Source organism: Pholcus phalangioides, unplaced genomic scaffold (genome assembly GCF_987345545.1).
Source record: "Pholcus phalangioides strain wild (caught in Gottingen) unplaced genomic scaffold, Ppha-v1.0 ptg000011l_1, whole genome shotgun sequence".
In the NCBI taxonomy this organism is placed as follows: domain Eukaryota; kingdom Metazoa; phylum Arthropoda; class Arachnida; order Araneae; family Pholcidae; genus Pholcus; species Pholcus phalangioides.
In genome coordinates, this window is record NW_028301604.1 from 35,841,997 (window position 1) to 35,863,904 (window position 21,908).

General features: G+C 38.3%; 1 protein-coding gene across 1 annotated transcript in view; it reads right to left on the reverse strand.

Moving 5' to 3' along the window:
* LOC149080388 (acetyl-coenzyme A synthetase, cytoplasmic-like) overlaps positions 1-21,908 on the reverse strand; it is a 1,034,375-nt gene that overhangs the window by 20,573 nt on the left and 991,894 nt on the right. The window contains exon 17 of the mRNA XM_089239527.1: positions 7,188-7,397. Within this exon, the coding sequence (XP_089095653.1) occupies positions 7,198-7,397 (200 nt within the window). The 3' untranslated portion in view covers positions 7,188-7,197. The remainder of the gene's footprint in view (positions 1-7,187; positions 7,398-21,908) is intronic.

Here is a 21,908-nt window from a genome sequence, read left to right on the forward strand (position 1 = left end):
CCACATTTTATACATCTCTCTAACCTTATTTGAAGTGAAGAACTTCTCTCTTCCTCAGAAAAGATACCCTCCATAAGATCTTGCTGGCTGTTGCAGGCAATGAAGGTCCATCAATTTGTCTACAGTCACCTTCTAGCCAAGCATAATTTACAATAAAAAAAACTTCAAGCGCTCATACGCGTGGTTACAATGCGACATCTAGTTTGGTATCGTAAGCAGTCAAGCCCGTACACGGGTGTTCACTTTTCGAGTAAGGCACGCTGACTGCAGACTGTAGGGGAGAATATCACTCAGAATTCCACAGTACGTGTGTGGACGAAAGCGAAAAACCATCAGCTCAGTTGTGAAAACGTGACAAGTAAACAAAGCGCAAAATTTTTGCTCGTAATGGGAATCGTTGCTCGTTATTCGAATCAAAAATTTTGCTCGTTATGCGAATTGCTCATTAACCGAAGTTCCACTATATATATGCAGTGGAACTATCTATATACAGGGTGATTATAAAAAAACTATCCCGACATATGGGCCCCTAACTATCATACCATTCACAGAAACAGAATGAAATTTTGGCATAAGGTATTTTGATGTATGCGCTCAAGAATGATATGGAAAACAACAGTGTCACTCTAACAGTTACGGTTAAAGTGAGAAAATTTCGAAAATATCCAATGGCAACACCAAGTTTTTTGTATTGGAATGTGATCTCCATTGTGAAAAACCCTAAATAGCGTTCGAACGGCAACTGTAGCATGAAAATCACCGGCGGTAGATAGGCTAAAAGTGAGGACAACCAATAAGGACAGAGAAGCAGCATAAAATAAAGCATTTTATTGTGTTTCACAAATTTTCCACATGACCTTGTGGAGGACTAATCAGGCTGGGATCTCAGCCGAAGAAACGGTGTGACGAATGAAACGAACATTAATGCTCTGGTGCACGGCAAAGTCCTTTTTACTTTTTCCTTGCCTAGCTCCGGGGATTTTCGTGCTACAGGTGCCATTCCAACGCTATTTAGTGTTTTTCAGTATGGAGATCGCATTCCAATACAAAAAACTTGGTGTTGCCATTTGATATTTTCGAAATTTTCTCACTGTAACCGTAACTGTTAGAGTGACACTGTTGTTTTCCATATCATTCTTGAGCGCATACCTCAAAATACCTTATGCCAAAATTTCATTCAGTTTCTGTGAATGGTATGATAGTTAGGGGCCCATATGTCGGGATAGTTTTTTATAACACCCATATATATATATATGTATATGTATATATATATGTATATATATTATGTTGTCTTTCATGTTATTTTTCTTACCGTATTACATTGCGCATATAGGCATATTAATTAAGAAACTCATCGCAATTTAAATATTTTTCCAAACGAAGGATATTTTTTTATTGTGCTCACCATAATATGTGTATATAATACATGTTTTACGTATATATCGTTCCTTCGGTTACCCTCCCTCACTGGGGGATACTCTGTGGTGAATCGCTACAGAAGACTCGCCACCACCCCAATCTCGACAGAAAGTTGCTTTGACAACCTGGAGAGAAAGGGAGAATCTTTTCCCTTTGCGTGGGTGGGAGTCGGAACGAGGTGAAAAACCCCACTAGAAACAAAAAGATGTCCTTTACGAATATGTAGTTGTTGTCGATTATCCAAACACTAATTTAATTGTAATGAATAAAAGTGATTGGTTATTATTGAAATGACGAGTGTTCTATTGAGAAGGCAATAACATATCAATGGGCTAATATATCACCCTCAATATAAATACAAGTGCGAGGAAACTCAAGCTTGATAAAGAAAAGCAATGTCAAAATAAACATACCAGCTCTCATCAGGCATCGGTTTTTTTAAACATCCCACCCTCCTCGCCAGTTTCATACTCGCTGAAATGTACATCCGAGTGGAAGACGATAGAAGACGAAGTAACTCTTTTTGAATTATTACACTTAATACACGTACACACATGATAAAGGAAGAAGCCCGAATGCTCGAGAGAGCGAGAGACACAGAACAGACAGCAATCTTAAATCATTAGAACATTGTAAACAAGCGAAGAACAGATCTATTAGATGCTGCAATCTATATTAACTAAATAGATCACAGCAAAAGTTCTTATAAAACTTGAAAATGCAACCAATAAGCGTGGTAACGAATAGACAGATTGACAGCCAAACAGAAGTTTTTTTTCAAGTTTTGTAAAACATATTTTATCAAACGTTTATAGTATAATCCAGGCCTTAAAATGATCACGGATCATCCGTCCAGTCTAATTTTAGAATCAATTTATATTAAATATCTTCCAACACAGTAAAGGGGAAAATTAATATTTTAAAATTTCTGAATATCTTTTGCAGCTGAACATTTCAAGTATAATTTATTTAAAGAAAGAATTGTGTAAAAAAGGTGTTTTATATATATTTATTGTACTTACATTTCATTAATCTTGTTTGCGATGTTTCTATGCCTTAGTTCACTTGGTTTTGTCTGCTACTGGCAGGGATTTTGTTTAAAAAAACGTTTTTTTTTAAAAAAACCAAAAAACCGGTTTTTTTCGGTTTAAACCAAGTTTTTTTGTTTTAAATAATATTAACATTAAAAACAATAAAATTTCTGAAAAATTCAAACTTCTAATAATTAATTAAAATAAAATGTTTATTAATATAATTAACACTATTCCCATATTTAATTAATCAATAAATATTTCTTATATTTTAACAAAAACCAACTTTTGCAATTTAATTATTTTTTGCTTAACTCAATGGATTACTTTATGTTTGTTTGAAAATTCTTTTAATATGTTAATCATATAATATAAAGATGTTTTCTCCAGTTACTTTTAGTATGCTTATTTAGGAAGTTATTTTGTAAAAACTATAATAAAAATTAGGTGATTATAATGTATTTAATGAAGTATAAATAATGCAGATTAATTAGCAATGATTTACGATATACAGGGTGATTATAACTAAGGTTCTGATTTCAAAACACTGTAAAAAAAAGAACGATTGTCAGAATGACTTGAAAATTTACATGAATATTCCTGAAGATATATAATTTTATTAAGTAAAGGGGTGGGGGTGGAAAGACTTTAAAATGCAAAATTGATGACATCATCCACCACATGGGAAATTTGCTTGCAGAATGGAAACAATAGCCCATGTCATGGCAAAATGATAACTTAATTATAGTATTACACGATTTCAAAATTCATGGAAACATCACAAAAAGTGAAGTAATTGGACAAATAACTACAACTTACTCAAGAAATGTTAAATATGTTGTCCGCCGTGTTCTGGCTATGAGGTGAAAGCACAAAAGTCTTGTTTAACAACAGATCAGAGTATGCCATGGTCATGATATGGATGCACTTGCAATTCACCTTTATTAAACTAAACGTGCCCCCACGTTAATATTCCTGAGGAACTTCTAACATATAGGGGATGCGCTGAAGCTTGCAATTCACCAAAGTTTGCGATCCGACCACCGTTCATAACATTTTGAGGTACCCCCCACAGCCAGAAGTTGCAAGGGTTAAGGTCAAATGAACTGATGGCCGGCCAGGTGCCGTGCAATCCTGTTATTGTCAAAATAGGTCTTTAGCAACTGCTTTGCTGGTATTGCAATGTGCATCTTGATAGAAGTTTTTCTATCCACACACTGATGCTGTGAAGTGCCGAAATGATATGGCTGCACACAACAGATTATACTGCTGGCCAAGTACAGTATCATCTACTTGCACATTTTGCACTACTTGCACATTTTTCTTTCGCCAAAGAAAATTCCATTGCTTCAGGAGTATCCATGCAAATTTCCAAGTTATTCTGACCAGTACTTATTGTATAGTTTTTGAATCAAAACTTAACTTTAATTATAATCACCCTTTATATAGCTGATTATTTTTCATAAATCTGTTACTACTATACAGTAGAACCCTGATTAACTGGGCCTAACAGTGAAAGTATAAAAAAACAACAATTGAATATTAAAACTGAGATATACAGTAGGAGATGTACTACTTCTTATGGGAAAGAAAATGAAAATGTCTGTGAGGCAATGTAACTACTAGTACACTAGTCTTTGTCTTTATTGGATTATAGGACCACCTGCCCCTAGCATGATGGCATCACTACTGTTGCTACTGCTTTGTGAAGGGAAAAAGAAACCTTGTGAGATAATACACCACTACATTTAGATGTATGATACAATCCTTATTCATGAATTTGGAATTCATTGGAATGAATTTTGAATCCTTATTCATGTAGCGAAAGGTTAGAAAATGTGGTAAGAAAGAAATTTTGGCTTCTGTATACAACTTTAAATAACTAAGATACTTCATATGAAAAAAAATATATATATTCAGGCCACTTTTTTTTTATGAGACTTTTGAAAAAAAACCACTTACACCATCTTATGGCATTTAAAGATATACCATCAAAATACCTCAAGAATATAAAATGTGATAAAAATGAAAAATTTTGGCTAATAATGAACCAATATGATATTTTTCAAGGAAAAAATGATATTTAGGCCACTTTTATTTGACATTTTGAAAAAAAAAACCGAACTGGTTTTTTTAAACCGAACTGGAATCTTTCTTACATGTTTCGGTGGGGGAAGAGTTTTCTTCCAGTGATCATCGTATCGTCAGATTTCTCTGTAACTTTTCCTCGGGTAAGGTTGATAACAAAAGACTGGTTCCTTGTTTTCGGAGAACTAACTTTGATGTTTTGCGAAGAAGGTTAGCGGAAGTTTTCAAAGACCGGTTGGAATCAGTAGGGGTGGTAAGTCAATGGGAAGAATTTAGTACGAAGCTGTCCTCTGTTTTGCACGACGTCATACCCTTTGTTCGAAAAAAGCGTGTTTGTACATCACACCCTCTATGGTTCACGGATAGCGTGCGGAACCTTTATCTTGAAAAGAAAAGAGCATTCAGAGAGTATAAAAGTGGACGAGGTGACCTATCATTGTTTACTGATAAAAGAAGACTGTTGAAGAAAGCGATAAGGGATAGTAAAAAGCAAGTTGAATCTAGGTTGGCAGATAACATTGGCTCTGACCCAAAATCATTTTTTCGATACGTCAATAATGGATGTAAGGGGACAGTTGGCCCCCTCTCGATAGCAGGCTCAAAAGTAGAGAGCAATGTAGGCATGTGTAGTGCTTTCAATGACTTTTTCGCGTCGGTTTTTAATGGAGATAATGATATTCGATATACGGGTGTTGCATGGGGTAATAAAACGCTCAACGATATTCAAGTGGAAGACGTGGAGGTCCTAAATCTTCTAAGAAATGTATGTGCAAGCAAAGCACCAGGACCAGATGATATCTATCCCAGGGTTCTCAGGGAAGGTGCTAATGAATTGTTGGGGCCAGTCGCACAGATATACAGGAGTAGTGTTGCTGAGGGTATCGTCCCGAGAGATTGGAAACTGGCTAACGTTGTTCCGATATTTAAGAAGGGTAGTAGAGAAGTGGTGTCTAATTATCGTCCAGTGAGTTTGACGAGCTCCCTCTCGAAAATTTTGGAAATTATCATCAAAAGGCAGTTTGTCAAGTGGATAGACGAGAATAATGTATTGTCGGATAATCAGCATGGGTTCAGGAAGGGGAAGTCATGTGTAACTAACCTCCTTTGCTTCTATGATTACGTGACTAAGGCTTTGGGTAAGAGCAAAAATGTCGACGTGGTTTACCTTGATTTCCAGAAGGCATTCGATCGGGTCCAACATGGCAAACTCTTGAAGCGTTTACACGAGATTGGAATAGGGGGCAACTTGCTGAATTGGATAGAATCGTGGTTAAGAGATAGGTCACAACGAGTTATGGTGAACGGGGAATTCTCTGGTTGGACAGACGTCACAAGTGGAGTTCCTCAGGGAAGTGTCCTTGGCCCCATACTTTTTTCACTTTTTATCGATAAACTCGATCAGGGTATCGATGGAATTACTAGCAAATTCGCAGATGATGTGAAGCTAATGGGGGTAATCGGGAATGAAAGCGATAGGGAGTTGCTCCAGACCAACTTAAACAAGATTGCAGCATGGGCAAATGAATGGAGCATGACGTTTAGCGTAGATAAGTGCATGGTCGCTCATTTTGGTTCGAACAACCCACGGTTCTCTTACGAGTTGAATGGTGTCACTATCCCGGATGCAACTAGAGTCACCGATTTGGGAATTCTCATTGACGAGCGACTTAAGTTTTCTGAACATTGTTCAGCGGTTGTCAAAAAATCGAATAGAATGCTTGGTCTCATTTTCAAAAAGGTCTCTTCGCGTTCTCCTAAAGTCATTCTTCCGCTTTTTCGAGGCTTAGTTCGTCCTGGACTGGAGTATGCTGTAAGGTTTTGGAGACCATACCTACAGAGGGACATAGACTTGGTTGAAGGGGTGCAGAGAAGAGCTACGCGTGTCCTTATTGGCACACAGGGCTTGAGTTATGAAGAAAGACTTCATTTTTTGAATATGTTTACATTGGATGAACGCAGGTGTCGAGGAGATATGATCGAAGTGTTCAAAATTTTCAATGGGATGGATAGGATGGACCATGAACTTTTAGTACACCGCCAATCGACTGCTTTTACAAGGGGACACCAGTATCGATTGGTGAGACAATGCAAGGTTATGGTGTCGCAGGGAATTTTTCTCCAATAGGGTTGTTAATAAATGGAATAGCTTACCCCCGGAGGTAGTAAATTGTAACACAATTGACACGTTTAAAAAGAAATACGATAAACATGTTGGGGTAAATCGGGAAGCTATCCATTCTTAGAATAAGACAACCATAAGTATTCTTTATGGGCATTGTATAATATTTTATCATGTGTATATATTGTTTGTAATTTGTGTTAATTGCATTTTTAATTGGGTTGCTGTATTTTTGAAACATATGACAACCATATTTTTATGGGCATCTTTTTATCAGCCACCTCGTTGGGCATTTTGCCTGTTGTGATGTTGTATTTGTATTTGTATTTAAAAAAACCACTTGGTTAAAACCATGTTTTTTTTCATAAAAATAGCATTTCTTTAAACCCAAGTTTTAAACCATGGTTAAAACCAAACAACCCTGGCTACTGGAGCTAAAAAATAGGTTTTTGAGTTACACAAATATTTTACACATTACTCTTCATGTGTGACAAGAGGAGGCTTCCAGATATCTGTCTCCAAGTACATACTTTTGCTTGATTAAATGCGCCGAGGACGGCTAGCGAATAACTTTGCGATAACTGTGTCATCAGCTAGTGAAGTTAAGTCTCCAAGTTCGTGATCATTCGCTGCTATTTTCCGCAACACTCGTCTCATTATTTTTCCAGATCGAGTTTTCGGCAGTCCGTAAGAAACGTGAAGGTATTCAGGGGTTGCAAATGGTCCAATCCAGTAGCGAACTGCGGAAAAAAAAGCATGTTTAACTAGAAGAAATTTGTTACGTTGCACACACAGTACAATACATTGTATACATATAAAATTACAAATTCTGACTGGCTGACTGTTTTATCATCGCCAAGCTGAAAACCCTAATCTATAAATATAAAAATTCAATCAATAGTTTTCTTTTATAACTATTGCCCGCGTCTTCACTCACGTGGATTTGGTAATCTGAAAATTTTTGACGATGATTCCTTCCAATAACATTTGAATCACTCGTGAACTCCTTGAGGGTTGCATTTCCAGAAATCCCGTCTCTATATTACAAAATATAATACTGAACGAATTTGATATTTACAGCTTCCAGCGCTTTGGGTTTAGCGATGAGCCATATAACTTTCGAATCCCCCCCCCCCATTATCACCTCCTTACAGTATGGATTTTGAAAAATCCCTCGTTAGTGGGTTTTTACATTACAAAATAAAACTACTGACCAAATTTCATATTTATAGCTTCAGTGATTTCGGCTCAACGATGATTGCCCCATATAACTTTTGAGCCCCCCCTCATGACCATTTTAGGGGCTGAATTTCGAAAAACCCCTTAGTGAGTCTTCACGTCATGAAATAAAACTATTGACCAAATTTCATAAATATAGCTCCAATGGTTTCGGCTCGGCGATGATAAATCAGTCAGTGAATCAGTAAATTAGTCAGGACAATTTATTTTATATATATAGATGCAGAGTGACTCAACTGAGAAGTGATTTTTCAAAACTCAAAATCTAAGGGGGTTGTACAAAGGTTATATGGAGACATCATCACCGAGCCGAAACCGCCGAAGCTATAAATATAAAATTTGGTCAGTAATTATATTCGGGAAATGGAAAGAAATTCGGGTAATACGGACTACCATTTCTATTTTTTCGATTATATCAATTTAAAACATGATAGAAACCTGAAACTTGCATTTCTACATATTTTTCATTGTTGTGTTTGCATTGTCATGTGTATTGCATTTAAAATTACAATTATGTCTAAGAAAATAATTTTATTTTAATGTCTAAAAATCATGTTCATCGGGTAATATGGAAAAAAAGGCTCAAAATGAGGAAAATTAATTCGAATTTATCACAAACACAGCGAACAATGAGCACAACACTTGTGATGCACTTTGTGCTTAGTTTCAAATTACTGAGCAAATTTTCTCTTTTCAAGTTTTGTAAACTTGCCTGGGGAAATTTCTGGAAGTGGGATAACAACTTTTCTCCTATAGCAGAAGTAATGATGGTGACAACCGAGCGACACTGCATCACGGTGGCATTTTGAAGTTATCATTGTTCCACTTATAACATGGTATTCCATATTACCCGACTATTTTATAATATCAGCACTTCCTATAAATATGAAATTTGTTCTGTAGTTTTATTTTATAATATAAATTTTGAAATTCAATTTCGCGGTGTTAAGCCGCGGGTATCAGTGTACAATATAATACAATACGAGACGGATTAAACTGTCTACAGAAGGCAAGAGCAAGAGTCAGGTAAAATAGCAGCAAGTTAAATAAATCGTCCTAAAAAAATACTCGCGTGGCCAAAAGTATGACAGTCTTCACAGTAACTATCGGAGACGGATTAAAGTCGGTTGAGGCCCTTAGCGCAGAAGAAAATATTGGACCTCTAAAATTAGGGAAAGTGCAAAGTTGGGGTTTTGCTGGGTCCTTCAGAAGTTGGGGTCCAGTGTCCGTGCCCGGTTTACTTGTCGTTAAATTCGCCGCTGGTAACTATCGTAGTCCTGCTTTGAAAATCGGGAGCTGCTCCAATCAGAAGATACCATATGCATTGAAACCTGTATAAAACGGATCGTCAAAAGGGCCCAATACACGTACCGGAAATCCTCTGAGGAAAGACTGTGCAGGCCTGGACTTCGGTATTTCCGGAACGTGTGTACTGGAAAACTGCGCAGACTTGACGGACTGTTCAGGCGGCCTGATGAAAAACGATTCCTCATGACTGCACAGTCTCGAACTGAACAGGTGGACCGGAGTGTGTGTGGCGCCGCGTCAGTTCAATTTGGTTGGGGTCACGGTTCAGTATGCATGAGCCGGGAATTTCTGGAAAAGTTTATAGTTGTAAACTTCTTCGTAGCTTCTGTCAGTTACCAGAAATCCACGTTCCCCTCCTTCCCGTGGGTAGTGCTGACAGAACTCAAGCCCTGGGGCCTGCGACAATTACCATCATTTCCGTGTAATAAATTAAATATAGTATGGCTCGTGAAAAGTCTGGCTTAGGGGGACCGCTATAGATACCAGCCTAGGAGCAATGTGCTCGAGCAACGCAGTTGCAAGATTCTTGTCGACCACCACGAAGGCTACCGCCAGGTCCATGGGTTCGATGCTAGGGAAGAACGTAGATAACAAGTTGTTTTCCCTACCGAACCCAAAGCGACCACCCGATGGTGCCTTCATTTCCGACCCAACGCTATCGGTAGTAAATTGCCGTATGGGCGATATGACCGGAGTTGTTGTGTGGCAAAATAGTAGTAGCCTAAAGACCTCTACTCTGGTATATATTGGGGTCATGCAGAAATATCAATGTTACCGTAAGCCTCTCGAGAGGTAAAATAGCCATTCGCAAGAGAGTATATTGTTTTATTATGACTGCTCCAACCATGATAGCAGGTTAAAATTAGTTGCTTCGTCCATCCACAATCGTGCCAATCTCTAGGCACAACCTTCAATTTTGAAAGCAAGTTCATGAGGGGGAAAATGTCCCCTTTTGTAGCCACTCTTTAGACCATATTTTTCAGACATGCTTTTTCTTGCGATTTCTATTAATGCACTGTCTTGCCAATACAAAACAGCAAGAACCACAAAAAAAATCGTCTACTGCATCCATAATCCAGCAGAGAAATGAAAGGTGTTCCGGAGTGTATGTGGCGGTATCAGACCGAATACGGATATCTGGACAGGCCGACCTAGGGTGACCAGATATCAAGGTTTTTCGCTATTAGATTCACTGTCCCGAAAAATGCTTTTGGGACACCTGTTTGTCCCGGTTTTTTCTTGCGCGATTAAAGATATTTTGAAATATAACTATTTTCAATATTTATTAAGTGTGCGTGCTTTGTAATTCAGAGTGTAGATAGTACCTGCGCTGTCTGGAAGTACACTGCTCAAAACAATTAGGGGAGCACATGATTTTAACAAAATTACGCAAAGATGTATACCGATAAGTAACATAAAATGAATCATCCATAATTTAAAGCCTAGCAGGAAACGGAAGAAGAAAACTTCATATGCAAATCAAAGTTCATGACGTCAAAAACCAGAAAAAGGAGATAAGGGCAGAAATCGGGATGTTGCAGAAACGTCTGTTTTACTGCCGTAACTGTGAAATTCGATTGCGCAGTATTTTTTTTTGAGACAAGGTGACTTGAGGATGTCTCAACAACGTACTTTACCGGAATCCATGGCATGGCGTGTTATAGGCAGACTGGAATCCGGGTAAACACAACGTAGTGTCGCGGACGCTGTTGGAGTCGCCAGAAGTGTTGTTGCAAGGCTGTGGAATCGATTCCAAGAAACAGGAAATGTTAGACGTCGACCAGGGCAAGGTCGGCCACGCGCCACTACAGGAACTGATGACCGGTATATACGGTTAACAGCCCGTCGAAACAGAACAGAGAATGCTACGCAGCCGCAAAGACGGTTGCTCTTGGCAACAGGACGAAGGGTGTCCAGCCAAACAGTACGTAATCGGCTTCATGAGGGAGGGCTCTATGCACGTAGGCCAATGGTCTGCATTCCGTTGATCCCACGCCACCGTGCGGCCCGAAGAAGATGCGCTGCTGAACATCGAGATTGGGAGCAACATGATTGGAGACAAGTGCTGTTTACAGACGAGTCCCGATTCAGTCTGGAGTGTGACACCCGACGTGTTCTGGTATGGAGGGACAGGGGCACTCGAAATAACCCCGCATTCGTTCGTGAAAGGTCACAATACAGACGAGCTTGTTGGATGGTATGGGGTGGAATCAGCATAGGCGGACGTACGGACCTGCATATCATTCGGAATGGCACTTTGACGGCCCGGAGGTATGCAGACGAGATACTGCGACCTCATGTCATCCCTTACGCTGGAGTCATTGGAGATTCCTTTGTTTTCCAGGATGATAATGCCCGACCGCATAGAGCTCGTCTGGTGGAGAACATGCTTGAAGCTGAAACAATACAGCGTATGGAATGGCCAGCGTGCTCTCCTGACCTGAATCCAATCGAGCGTGTTTGGGACATGCTCGGACGACGCATTGCTGCGCGACCAAGGCCGCCTGTTACTGTCCGAGACTTGTAGATTGCACTTCTTGAGGAGTGCAACAGTATTCCCCAAAGTCTGATCGATAACCTCATCGCATCCATGGCAAACAGGTGTGCAGCAGTCTTAGCTGTTCGAGGAGACCACACGCCCTATTAAAACTCATGCATCATGTCTAAACAGTACTTTTTTTTTATCGTTTACATGTAACCAAATTGTTGCCCTAAATCATCTTTTCATGTTTTTTCCATATTTTCAAAGAATTAAAGCTTAATTCCAAATTTTTTTACGTCTTTTTTCTGTATTGCGCATTGATACGCGTGTACTATCCATTGTATGCCAATACGTGGCGGTCTCGCACGGTTTTCTTCACTTTTTTGCTTGCTGCCTAATTTTTTTGAGCAGTGTATATACAGTGTTACGAAAAAAGAATTTTAATTTTAGAAGTTTTAATAGTGACTCTCGACTGCAACGTCAAATCTAATTTATGTTCGCTCAGTTTATGGAAATATAGGTGGTAATATACAAATGTCATTTTATGATTTGTGAAATCAATATTTTTACGTTGCCTATTTCCAATCAAAGTTAACTACGTAAGGTATTTTGGCCAGAATTTGTCATTTCACATTATATTTGCGTTTTTTTATTCACAGTTATACTTTCAAATAGTATTTCCCTTGATCATCACATCATTTATTGTTAATGCTTTATTTTTTGAACAGAGCCGACAAGTATGAATGCACAGGGGTGTCATAAGTATTTTTGACCCGTGGATGCTCACACAGGCTCAAGCCGGTGGGGAGGGGTGCCTCCCCCTCTTGAAGGAGATAAAAATTGAGAAAATGTATTTCTAAAAATATAAATTAATAAAAACAACATATAAATTTATATGTTAGTTAAGTAGAAGTCACCTGATGAACGGATTGACAGGAGCTGAACACACCAGCAGCTAAAAACGGAGGCTGTATTGGTAATCGTTATGAACAGCAGAGTAAATATAGATAGCACTTATATATACTTGCTATCAAAAATCCAAAAAAAATGGAAGAAAAATCGCTTGCCTGGAAATTTTTCTTCACCTTGATACTTATTTGTTTCGAAATGCGAGGCATTTGCTCCGCAGATGGTACTCAATATTCCATACTGGGATGATTCCTCGAGTAGAAAGGCAAAGGCGAACATGCAATTGCATAGCTGTAAGCACAACCATACTGATAACTAGAGCCCGGAAGTTCAGGCAAAATGCCATAAATGCCTTTTTTTGCTTATTTTCAAACTTTCATGGTAAAAATGCTTTTTTTGAAATTTTCTTGCCATAAATGCCTATTTTAACATATTTTTAAGTATATTCAAGTTTTTATCTATAAAACTTGAGGCAATGAGAACAAAAGAATTGAGATCAATAAATCTTTTTAAAATTTTCTAACTTTCTCGGTACTACATATCATCAGAAGGCCCCCCTCCCCCCTATCCAGCTCTATTTAAATGCGAATAAGTGATAGAGAACTTGGTGTTGCCATGCATTAACTTTGCTTTCACCGGATGGTGTTAGACAAGAATGATTTTGTTTCAGATGAACGCAGCTATATATGATAGAAGCTGAGAAAAGTTACAAATGGGTTTTTCCACATGCACATTATGTCTCATTCAGGCATTGGACTGCATTGTATATGTATAGCTGACTGATGACGTCATGGCTAACACAAGGCAGGGTAAGGCCCATGTTGTTCTGATTTTGTTTTTTTCACCATAAATGCACTGCAAACAACCACGGCTACTTATTTTACATTCATATTTAGTATTCGAGTAAATCAGTGGTCCCAACCTATTTTCTTTCCGCACCCCCTTGGATAATATGTTTTTTATCTGTTAGAAAATTCAGTTTTTTTTTTCTGTAATTAATTACATTAATTATCCAGTAATTAATTTCTAATTAATTTCCCCTGGTTGGGAATCACTGGATTAAATTGACCAGTAGCTCTCAGGGGTGTGCGACAGATGCGGCCACACGGGGTCCGCGCGTAATATACAAAAAACTTAATTCTTGTTATGAAAGTAAGATCAAAGTAGCTATGTTTCAACTGTATAAATGATCATTCCAAATAATACAACAAATAAACAAGAACTATTCGCAACTCGAAGGAGACCCATATGTAATTTTTTCTACTGCCTCCAAGTCTGGTAATTGGGCCCTGGAACTGACCTAATAATGAGGGTCTACTGGCATTTTATTTTGGGCTTGAAATTAGTTTAACTTGCATAATAATGCAGTTATTATAAACCATAATTAAGGTAGTAGAGGGATTAAATGCAACCAATTCTTCAGCTAGTTTTTATACCCTTAATACCAAGTTTTAGTTATTCTTTCTTTTTTTCATAAATTATAAATGCCTTATTTTAGTGCCTATTTTAGGCATTTTTAGTGCCTTAACTTCCGGGCTCTACTGATAACATCCAATCACCATAAAGAATTGGCCATTATCACAATCGGACAACCAAAAGAATCTTCTCACAAGCTTCTACAGCTGGTTGTCGGTGAACTTCACAGATCGTTTAATAGCATTTTTAGCGTTGGGAAAAATAAGAACTAGGGGGGGGGGGAAAGGAAGAGGAATATCAATGGTATAAAAATCTTCTTTCCTACCTTGCAGGTACCTCCCCCATACCTACATACCACTTACCCCACATAAATATATCCGCTGCTACTTTCGCTTTCTAGCACTTTTACCACCCAAGGGGATGTCCGTCAAACTGAAAAACCCCATCTTTGCATATGACCTTAGGAATTGCTTCACTAATTTTAATAGCCACCAGCGCTTTGATGTTATCAGGGTTTGGAACTGGAAGCTGCTTCTTCTCCCACGAAATGTAAATTTCAGGGAGAAAAAATAGAATTTTCCACAAATATTTTTCCAGTTTCAGAAGAAAAGGGTTTCTTTTAAGAAAATTGTGCCCCCAACCTAAATTCTTCTAGAAAGCAGAGGAGAAACGATGGCTAGGAGCATGAGGGCATGGCCCACACAAGGGTGGGCTGACAGGGTTCCAGCCCTGGGGCCCGGGACGATTCTGATTTTTTGTTTTTTCTCACTATAGCCCGTGAAAGTCTGGTCTGGAGGCCTCGAAAAAAATCCTCCGTTGACTGAAACATGTGTCTGGATCACCCATCAAAATGCAGAATTTCATTTATTGTAAAACACTTTTACCTTGAGATAAAGGAAGGACGCCTACATGGACAGAGTTGAAAAAAAAGAGGATGTGACCCACACTTCTTCTCTCTCTACAAACATACCCATCGTTGGTAAAAAAGATTTTTTTTATTTTTTGTTAGCTTTTTACGACAATGATCAGCAAGATGTTTTTGTTTACTGCAAAACATTGTGGACCCCCAGAAACAATGTTTGACACCAAGATCACTAGTTCCTTTCTGCTCTTTCAAAAGTTATTAGGACCTCCTTTCGTATGACCGCCATTTTGTTTTTAGCGATTTGAAGCACATAACATTAAAATCGAGAGTATCAAACAAAATATTCGGAATCAGCACATCAAATACATTCAGAAAAAGTTGTTTGCTTGCTTTTCCTAAAAAAAATGATTCCTACACTCGCCGCTGTGGTGGTCGAGTGGTTATAGTGCCGGACTCGTGATGCGAGGATCCGGGTTCGAACCCCACAGTGGTGGTCGGCTGAAGTTGGTTTTCTGTGGTTCCCAACTTCAAGGCGCAAATGCGAGCCGATCTCCCCGTAAAAAGTCTCGCCACAGAGAGCAACAGTCCTACAACGATAAATCGTTCAATCATAACACTTCACTCATAGTTAGAAAAACTGGGGGCAGATGACAGCACTACACATAACAAGCATTACACAGAAACAAACTTTACGTCAGGTTGCACTACACGTACACGCACGTTCCCGCATTCGTTGGGGGGTTTCGCGGGGGGGGGGGTGCATGTGTGGTGTAGCAGTAGTAGGTAGGGCCTCCAAAAAATGGCTCGGGGATCCATGATGTTCTTAAGTCAGCCACCTCGTTGGGCAATTTGCCTGTTGTGGCGTGGTATTTGTATTTGTATTTTTACAGCCATATTTCTGAGAATATGTACCAGTCTATTAAGGGCACCCCGGATTGTTTTAGATCATAAAATCGAATTTTTTTTTATTATTCTAAAAAAATTCTAAAGATCTTGAACATTTTGATACCTCATTTTTTGTTATACGAGCCGTAGAAATCGAGCAACGACTAATTCCTAGAGTGAAGCATCATTCACTCAAGAGCCCCTCGTCCTCAGACACCTCAGCATATGAAAGAACCGGTCGTCTGATTCTTGAGGATCTTCGGGGACTTATCGTGATAGCGCTTGGTTTAACTGTTATGGGCGATGGGTCTCTTCGTACCAGGTTTGGATTTGCTTCCATGAATTTCACCAAGTTTGTGATTTTCATTATTAGAGTTTGCCTTTCTGGTATCTGTCTCCTACAATTGTCAATATTTCTAATTGCTGGATAATGTTGGTGATATGGTGCAGTTGCTGGACATTTGGTGGCGTAATGCAACTCGTTTCCGATTTCTCCGCATCTACAGTCAGGGCTTTTGAGGATTTCGAACAGGTGGAGGTGTTCTGGAAAAAGGACCATGTCCTGTTAGGAACATTATGACCTCTCTTTTCCACTTCAGGCTTTCTGCCTTCACCGTTTTAACTATGCGGTGAACTTTCCTATCTGATGCTTCTTCATTATCCCATTCATTTTGCAAAAGGTTTTTCCTGATGGCTGCCTTAGCTGATGATTGCAGTAGGAGTATTTTTGTTTCCTTATTCTCCGTTTTAGCTGCTTGTTTGGCCAGCCTGTCAGCTTGCTCATTGCCCCACAGGCCAGCGTGTGCTCTAACCCAAAATAGCTGTATTTGCGGATTACTGTAGAGCAATTTTCTTGTCTGTCTAGCCATGTTGTTTGATAACAAGGGGTTGCTTATTGCCTTAAGGTTGGACAAGCTGTCCGTCAAGATTTTAGAAGAGTTGTTAAATTTCGCTGCATCTAACGTTGCTTTATAAATTGCGAGCAACTCTGCCTGGCTCTAGTTTTGTTGCCCAGCTGTCTACGATGTTGTTTTTTTTTTGTTTTCACAAAAGCTGCAGCTGTCCCATCCTTAGTTTTAGAACCGTCTATGTAATAGCAGTTGGTGTTGAAGTCAAGATTTAGTTCAAGCTGTTCCAAAACCACTTGCGTTGGTGGTAGATATCTATACGGGTGTACAGTCCAACCTCTTACTTTTTTGTCGTAGCTCTCAGGTCTCAGACTTTCTTCTGGTAATTCAATTACCTTGTTTAGGCGGAGAAGTTTAGTGACTTTGCCTCATATTCAAACTTCAGGCTGAGAGGGGGGGGATGTCAGTGATGACTTTAAGGGCATTGTTCGGCGTCGTACGGTAGGCCCCCGTTATATGTAGCAGAATTTTGCGTTGAATTGAGTCCAATTTGTCTTTGAGGGCAACTGTAGGATTGTGTTGAACCTTTCCTTTTCTTTCTTTCAAACCGAGCACAACTCAGGTCTATCACCATCTATGGGCGATTTACTACCTAGTGAGTTGTGCCGGAAGTGTAACTGTGTGTGTGTACCTAACAGTCTGCGTGCGTATGTAGTGTTGTGTTTGATTTTTCAGTGCTGCCATCTATATTTCAGAAGTGAAGTGAGTGGCGTGTTATGATTGAATTACATTTGTACTGTTATGTTGCTCTCTGCGGCAAGACTTTTTAAAGGGGAGATCGGGAACCACAGAAAACCAACTTCCGGCGACCACCGCTGTGGCGACTGTGGGGTTCGAAGCCGAAACCTCGCGACGTGAGTCCGTCACTATGACCACTCAACCAAAGTTGCGCCTAGATATTCAGAGCATGTGGACGCACTTTTCTTGAGCTCCGCCGCCGCAGATTTCGCCTCTGGCGATGCGAACCGCTCCTGTTATAGCCACGGCATGGCTTCCTTGGAGGTGAGCGCAACCGCCCTTGTGTTTTTCATGTGGATTTTCAAAATTTTATCATTTGTTTTGTGTGTTTTCAAAATTCGTATCGCGCGCGCCGTAGTTAATTTCGCGAGGAGGAAGGGTGCCGAGGACAGCCCTAACTCTCGTGCATTGTATCATCTAATTTGTATTTGTGTGCGTTTTTTTTTGTTTATTTTTTGTGAATTTTTCCGTGGACTCCACTTTTTTCATCTTAGCATGACGTTTCACGGGAGCCGTAATGTGTAAGTACTTTTTCTTCAGAGATATTTTGTGGGATAATTTTGCGTGACAACACCAAGTTTTCTAAAATTTCATCCTGTCGGCTCATTCCTTGACTGTTAATTGGAACAAATTTGAAGGAAGTTGGTCAAGAACTTCCCGATTTATTGATATTTTCATTCTAATTGAATGCTGTGTTCATTCTGCAAAGCCTTTTCAACTTTTAATAAGTTTTAATTATCAAGTTACTTTTATATTTTTTAATGTTTGGCTTTCATATTGTCAAGCTGCATATTTTCCGTATTTTAAAACTTTACGCAACTCTGTATCATGTTTATTTTTTCAGATATTCCCTTAATTGATTGTCCGTCATTTGACTGTTATTTTTGAAGATGTGTATTTGTTCCCCACAGTGCCTTCTATAAATTGTCACTTTGAGAGTTATTTTAATTTTTTTTGATTGGTATGTTAATTGGCACTCTAATATTTTTTTTTATGTTATATATGTTGCTCAATTTTTGCTTTTTGTATAAATATTCATCGTGCCATCAGCAGTATATCAAAGGTTTTTCTATCTGTCTACGACTTTTGGTTCCAAAGATACGCCTCTAATTAGTTTTGTGCCATTTTTTTTTCTAATTAGGGTTATTTCCAAGCTTTTGTAACGACTAGAGTTTCGAAGCTTGGCACCTTTTGTGTATTGTGATACTCTGTATAAGAATTTTTTATTGTCTTTTGAGGCCCCTCACTCTCTTTCGGGTTTCTTGCATTTCTTTTCTAATTAGGAAGTTCATTTTGATTTGTACAGTCAAAGGCGGAGAATTTTAACTACGACTTTTCTAATGAACCACTCCGAATTTCGAGATAATTCTAATTTCATTCTACTCATCTCATGCTCCCGTATCATATCATAAATTTTCATTCTGGGACCTTTAATTGTTTTTTTTGTTATTATGTTTTTGTTGTTTTCGCCATTTTGTATATTTGTAATGTTATATGCGAAATAATTAGCTTATATCTTTGCTTATTATGGTATTTAAATTCTGAAAATTTTGTATACCATTGAGCTGGCTTACTTGAGTCTGCCATACTTTTTTGTAAGCAATTAAACGTATCTGTGTATAATTAATTTTGAAATTTACGCCATTTTGCAAATATTTTATATTGCCAAAGTTGGAGTTTTTAATTGCCAATATCTCATTTAATTCTTGATAACTTTTCTTTTCTTTTTACGGCCGGTAGATAAAAATTCCTAAATTCATTTTGCAATTTTTTTTTTTTGAATTTTCGACTTCGCCGATTTTGAATATTTGATTGTTTAAGTTGCCACTTTAACGGTTTCCGGTGAACGACTTTTTTTTGCATATATATCTTAATACTTAGATATGAAGTTCAACGTTTGAGTACACAAAGGGATACCATTTAGAGGCACCACCGAACGGACGAGAGATTTTGTGGAAACGGAAAATTATTTAACAAAGATCTGCAACGAGGAAACTACAACAAGTCTTGAGCTATCTGATAAATAATAAAGAAACTATTTTGATAATAACGGGGAGCAGTGAACAATCCACTAGTGATTTGGAAGTAGAATCTGAAACAGATGCAGATTCAATATAGAGGGGTGCACTTAGGCTCCTAAACCATTATATTTAAAAAATATACCTTGTATAATTTATGAATGTTTTTGTATATGCACTTTCATAGTATGATGGTGGTTTTGTGACCTTGAATATTTGTACGAGCTCATTAGGGCATTTGTTTCCAATATATGTGCCGTACATAGTAATGTTTATGTGTATCAACAATTTTATAAAAAGGGAAATTTGTATTACGTAAATAGCGTATATTATATAAACATACAATATTATGTAAATATGTGTGGTGTGGATAATTCAAATGTGATCGCTGCCACCCAGCACCGTGAACGGGGGCTGTGTTAATAGTAATGGCTTGTATGATAGTAATTTTGTAACCTTGAAGATTTGTATGAGCTCATGGTGGTTTTTGTACCCAATACTACCTTCATAGTAAGGTTTATGTGCATTCCCAATAGTATAAAAAAGGGAAATTTTTGTAAAGTAAATAATGTATGCATGTAATTCAAATGTGAATGCCCAGCACTGTCAACGGAGGCTTTGTTTGATTATTCCCGTCGCAGTGCAGGTTCTGTGGGTGTATATGTTACCGGCAAAGTATGAAATACCGGTTTTATTCTATACTTTGCCTAGTCATTCTATAGAATGCCTAAACACAATCCAGGCAAAGTATGAAATATCTTCTCCCAACATCTTCTTCCCATCTCTTTAGGGGCGGTATAAAATATTACATAAAATTAAAATTTCACAGAATTTTCGTCATTTTTTCCCGGAAACGTTTCCCTTTCGCTCGCGTGAAAAAGGATCTGTTGAGGGACGGTATAAAATATTACAATTTCATCGAATTAAAATTTCACAGAATTTTCGTCATTTTTTCCCGGACACGTTTCCCTTTCGCTCTCTTGAGAAGGGATCCCTTGAGGGGCGGTGTCGTCAAATTAAAATTTCATACAATTTTCAATTTCAAACGTTTTCCTTTAGCTCTCTTGAGAAGGAATCCCTTGGGGAGCGGTGTCGTAAAATTATATTTTCACACAGTTTTTTTCGATTTTTCCGGGAAACCTTAACGTCTGGCTTTCTGGAGAAGGGATCTGTTTAGGGGCGGTATAAAATATTCAATTTATACGATTACAATTTAATATAATTTTTCTTAATTTTTTTCTGTAAACTTTTCCTTTGGCTTTCTTGACAAGGGATCTGTGGATGGACGATATAAAATGTCACATTTTCGTCAAATTAAAATTCATTCGACAAAATCACAACTGAATTTAAGCGGGTAATTTCTTTTTGGAATTTCAAATCGGATACGGACAACAACATTTTATCGCTTTCGGACGTTTTTCGTGGAATACCTTTTATATGTTACTGTAAACAAAACGGCATAAATCTGTAATTACGCATAATCACCGATCAAAACGGATGAAATTATTGTGCATAATAACCGGTGATTATGCATAATCACCAGATTTATCACAATTACTGTATTTTATACATGGCACCAACCTGTAAATGTTGTCAAAATTAGTGCTCAGTGATAACAATTCTGAAAAGTACCCCGCGACGTAAAAAATTTTGGAACCAGTTTTCTATCACTTTGGTTCCCCCACGAAATGAAAGTGATCCCCCCACGAATGAAATTTCTGGCTATGGGCCTAATGAGACACATAACGTCAATAATTTCACCACTGACGTAAGCTCTCAAAGCTGAGGTAAATGATTTCATTGCTATCCAAAAAATTCACGTAATTTTGGTAGATTGGAAAAACCGTGTCGCTAAGTTTTATTGCACATTTAAGCTAACCAAATTTCTTCGAGAAAAATACCGGAACTCAGGATTTCAAAAACGGGTAAAATACGGAACATCGCCATAAATGACGCCGAATGTAAGCAAAGTTGGCAACTTTTGCAGAAATCACTAAAAAAACGCCAATGGCAGGAAACAAAGCATTACTCTGAGAGAATTGCAGTGAACGAAAATTGATTCCACGAAGTACATTGTAAAATAACGAAATAAAACGTTTGAAGGAGCAAACAATTAAATCAACGTTTAGTATTTGCCGTCTTGCAGTGGAGTAGTTTGGGAGCTAGCGTTTTACTGTGGAAGTGTTGGTTCGAACCCCGATTCTCTCGGGCATGGATGTTTATTAACATTAACAAATTCTCTGGACAGATCATACAGGATCTCTTGAACATATTTGAGGATCACTTTATCAAGAAAGTAAAAAAACCATGACGTATATGTGAGGAGAATATTCTTATTCATAGTTGTAATTGAACAAGAATCAACCGCTCGCCGCCTGGCAGACTCGATTCGAGTGGTTAGGAAACTGGCTTCTCACTGTGCAGCTCTGGGTTCGAATCCCGGTTCGGGCATGGATGTTTACTAACACTAACAAATTCCCTGG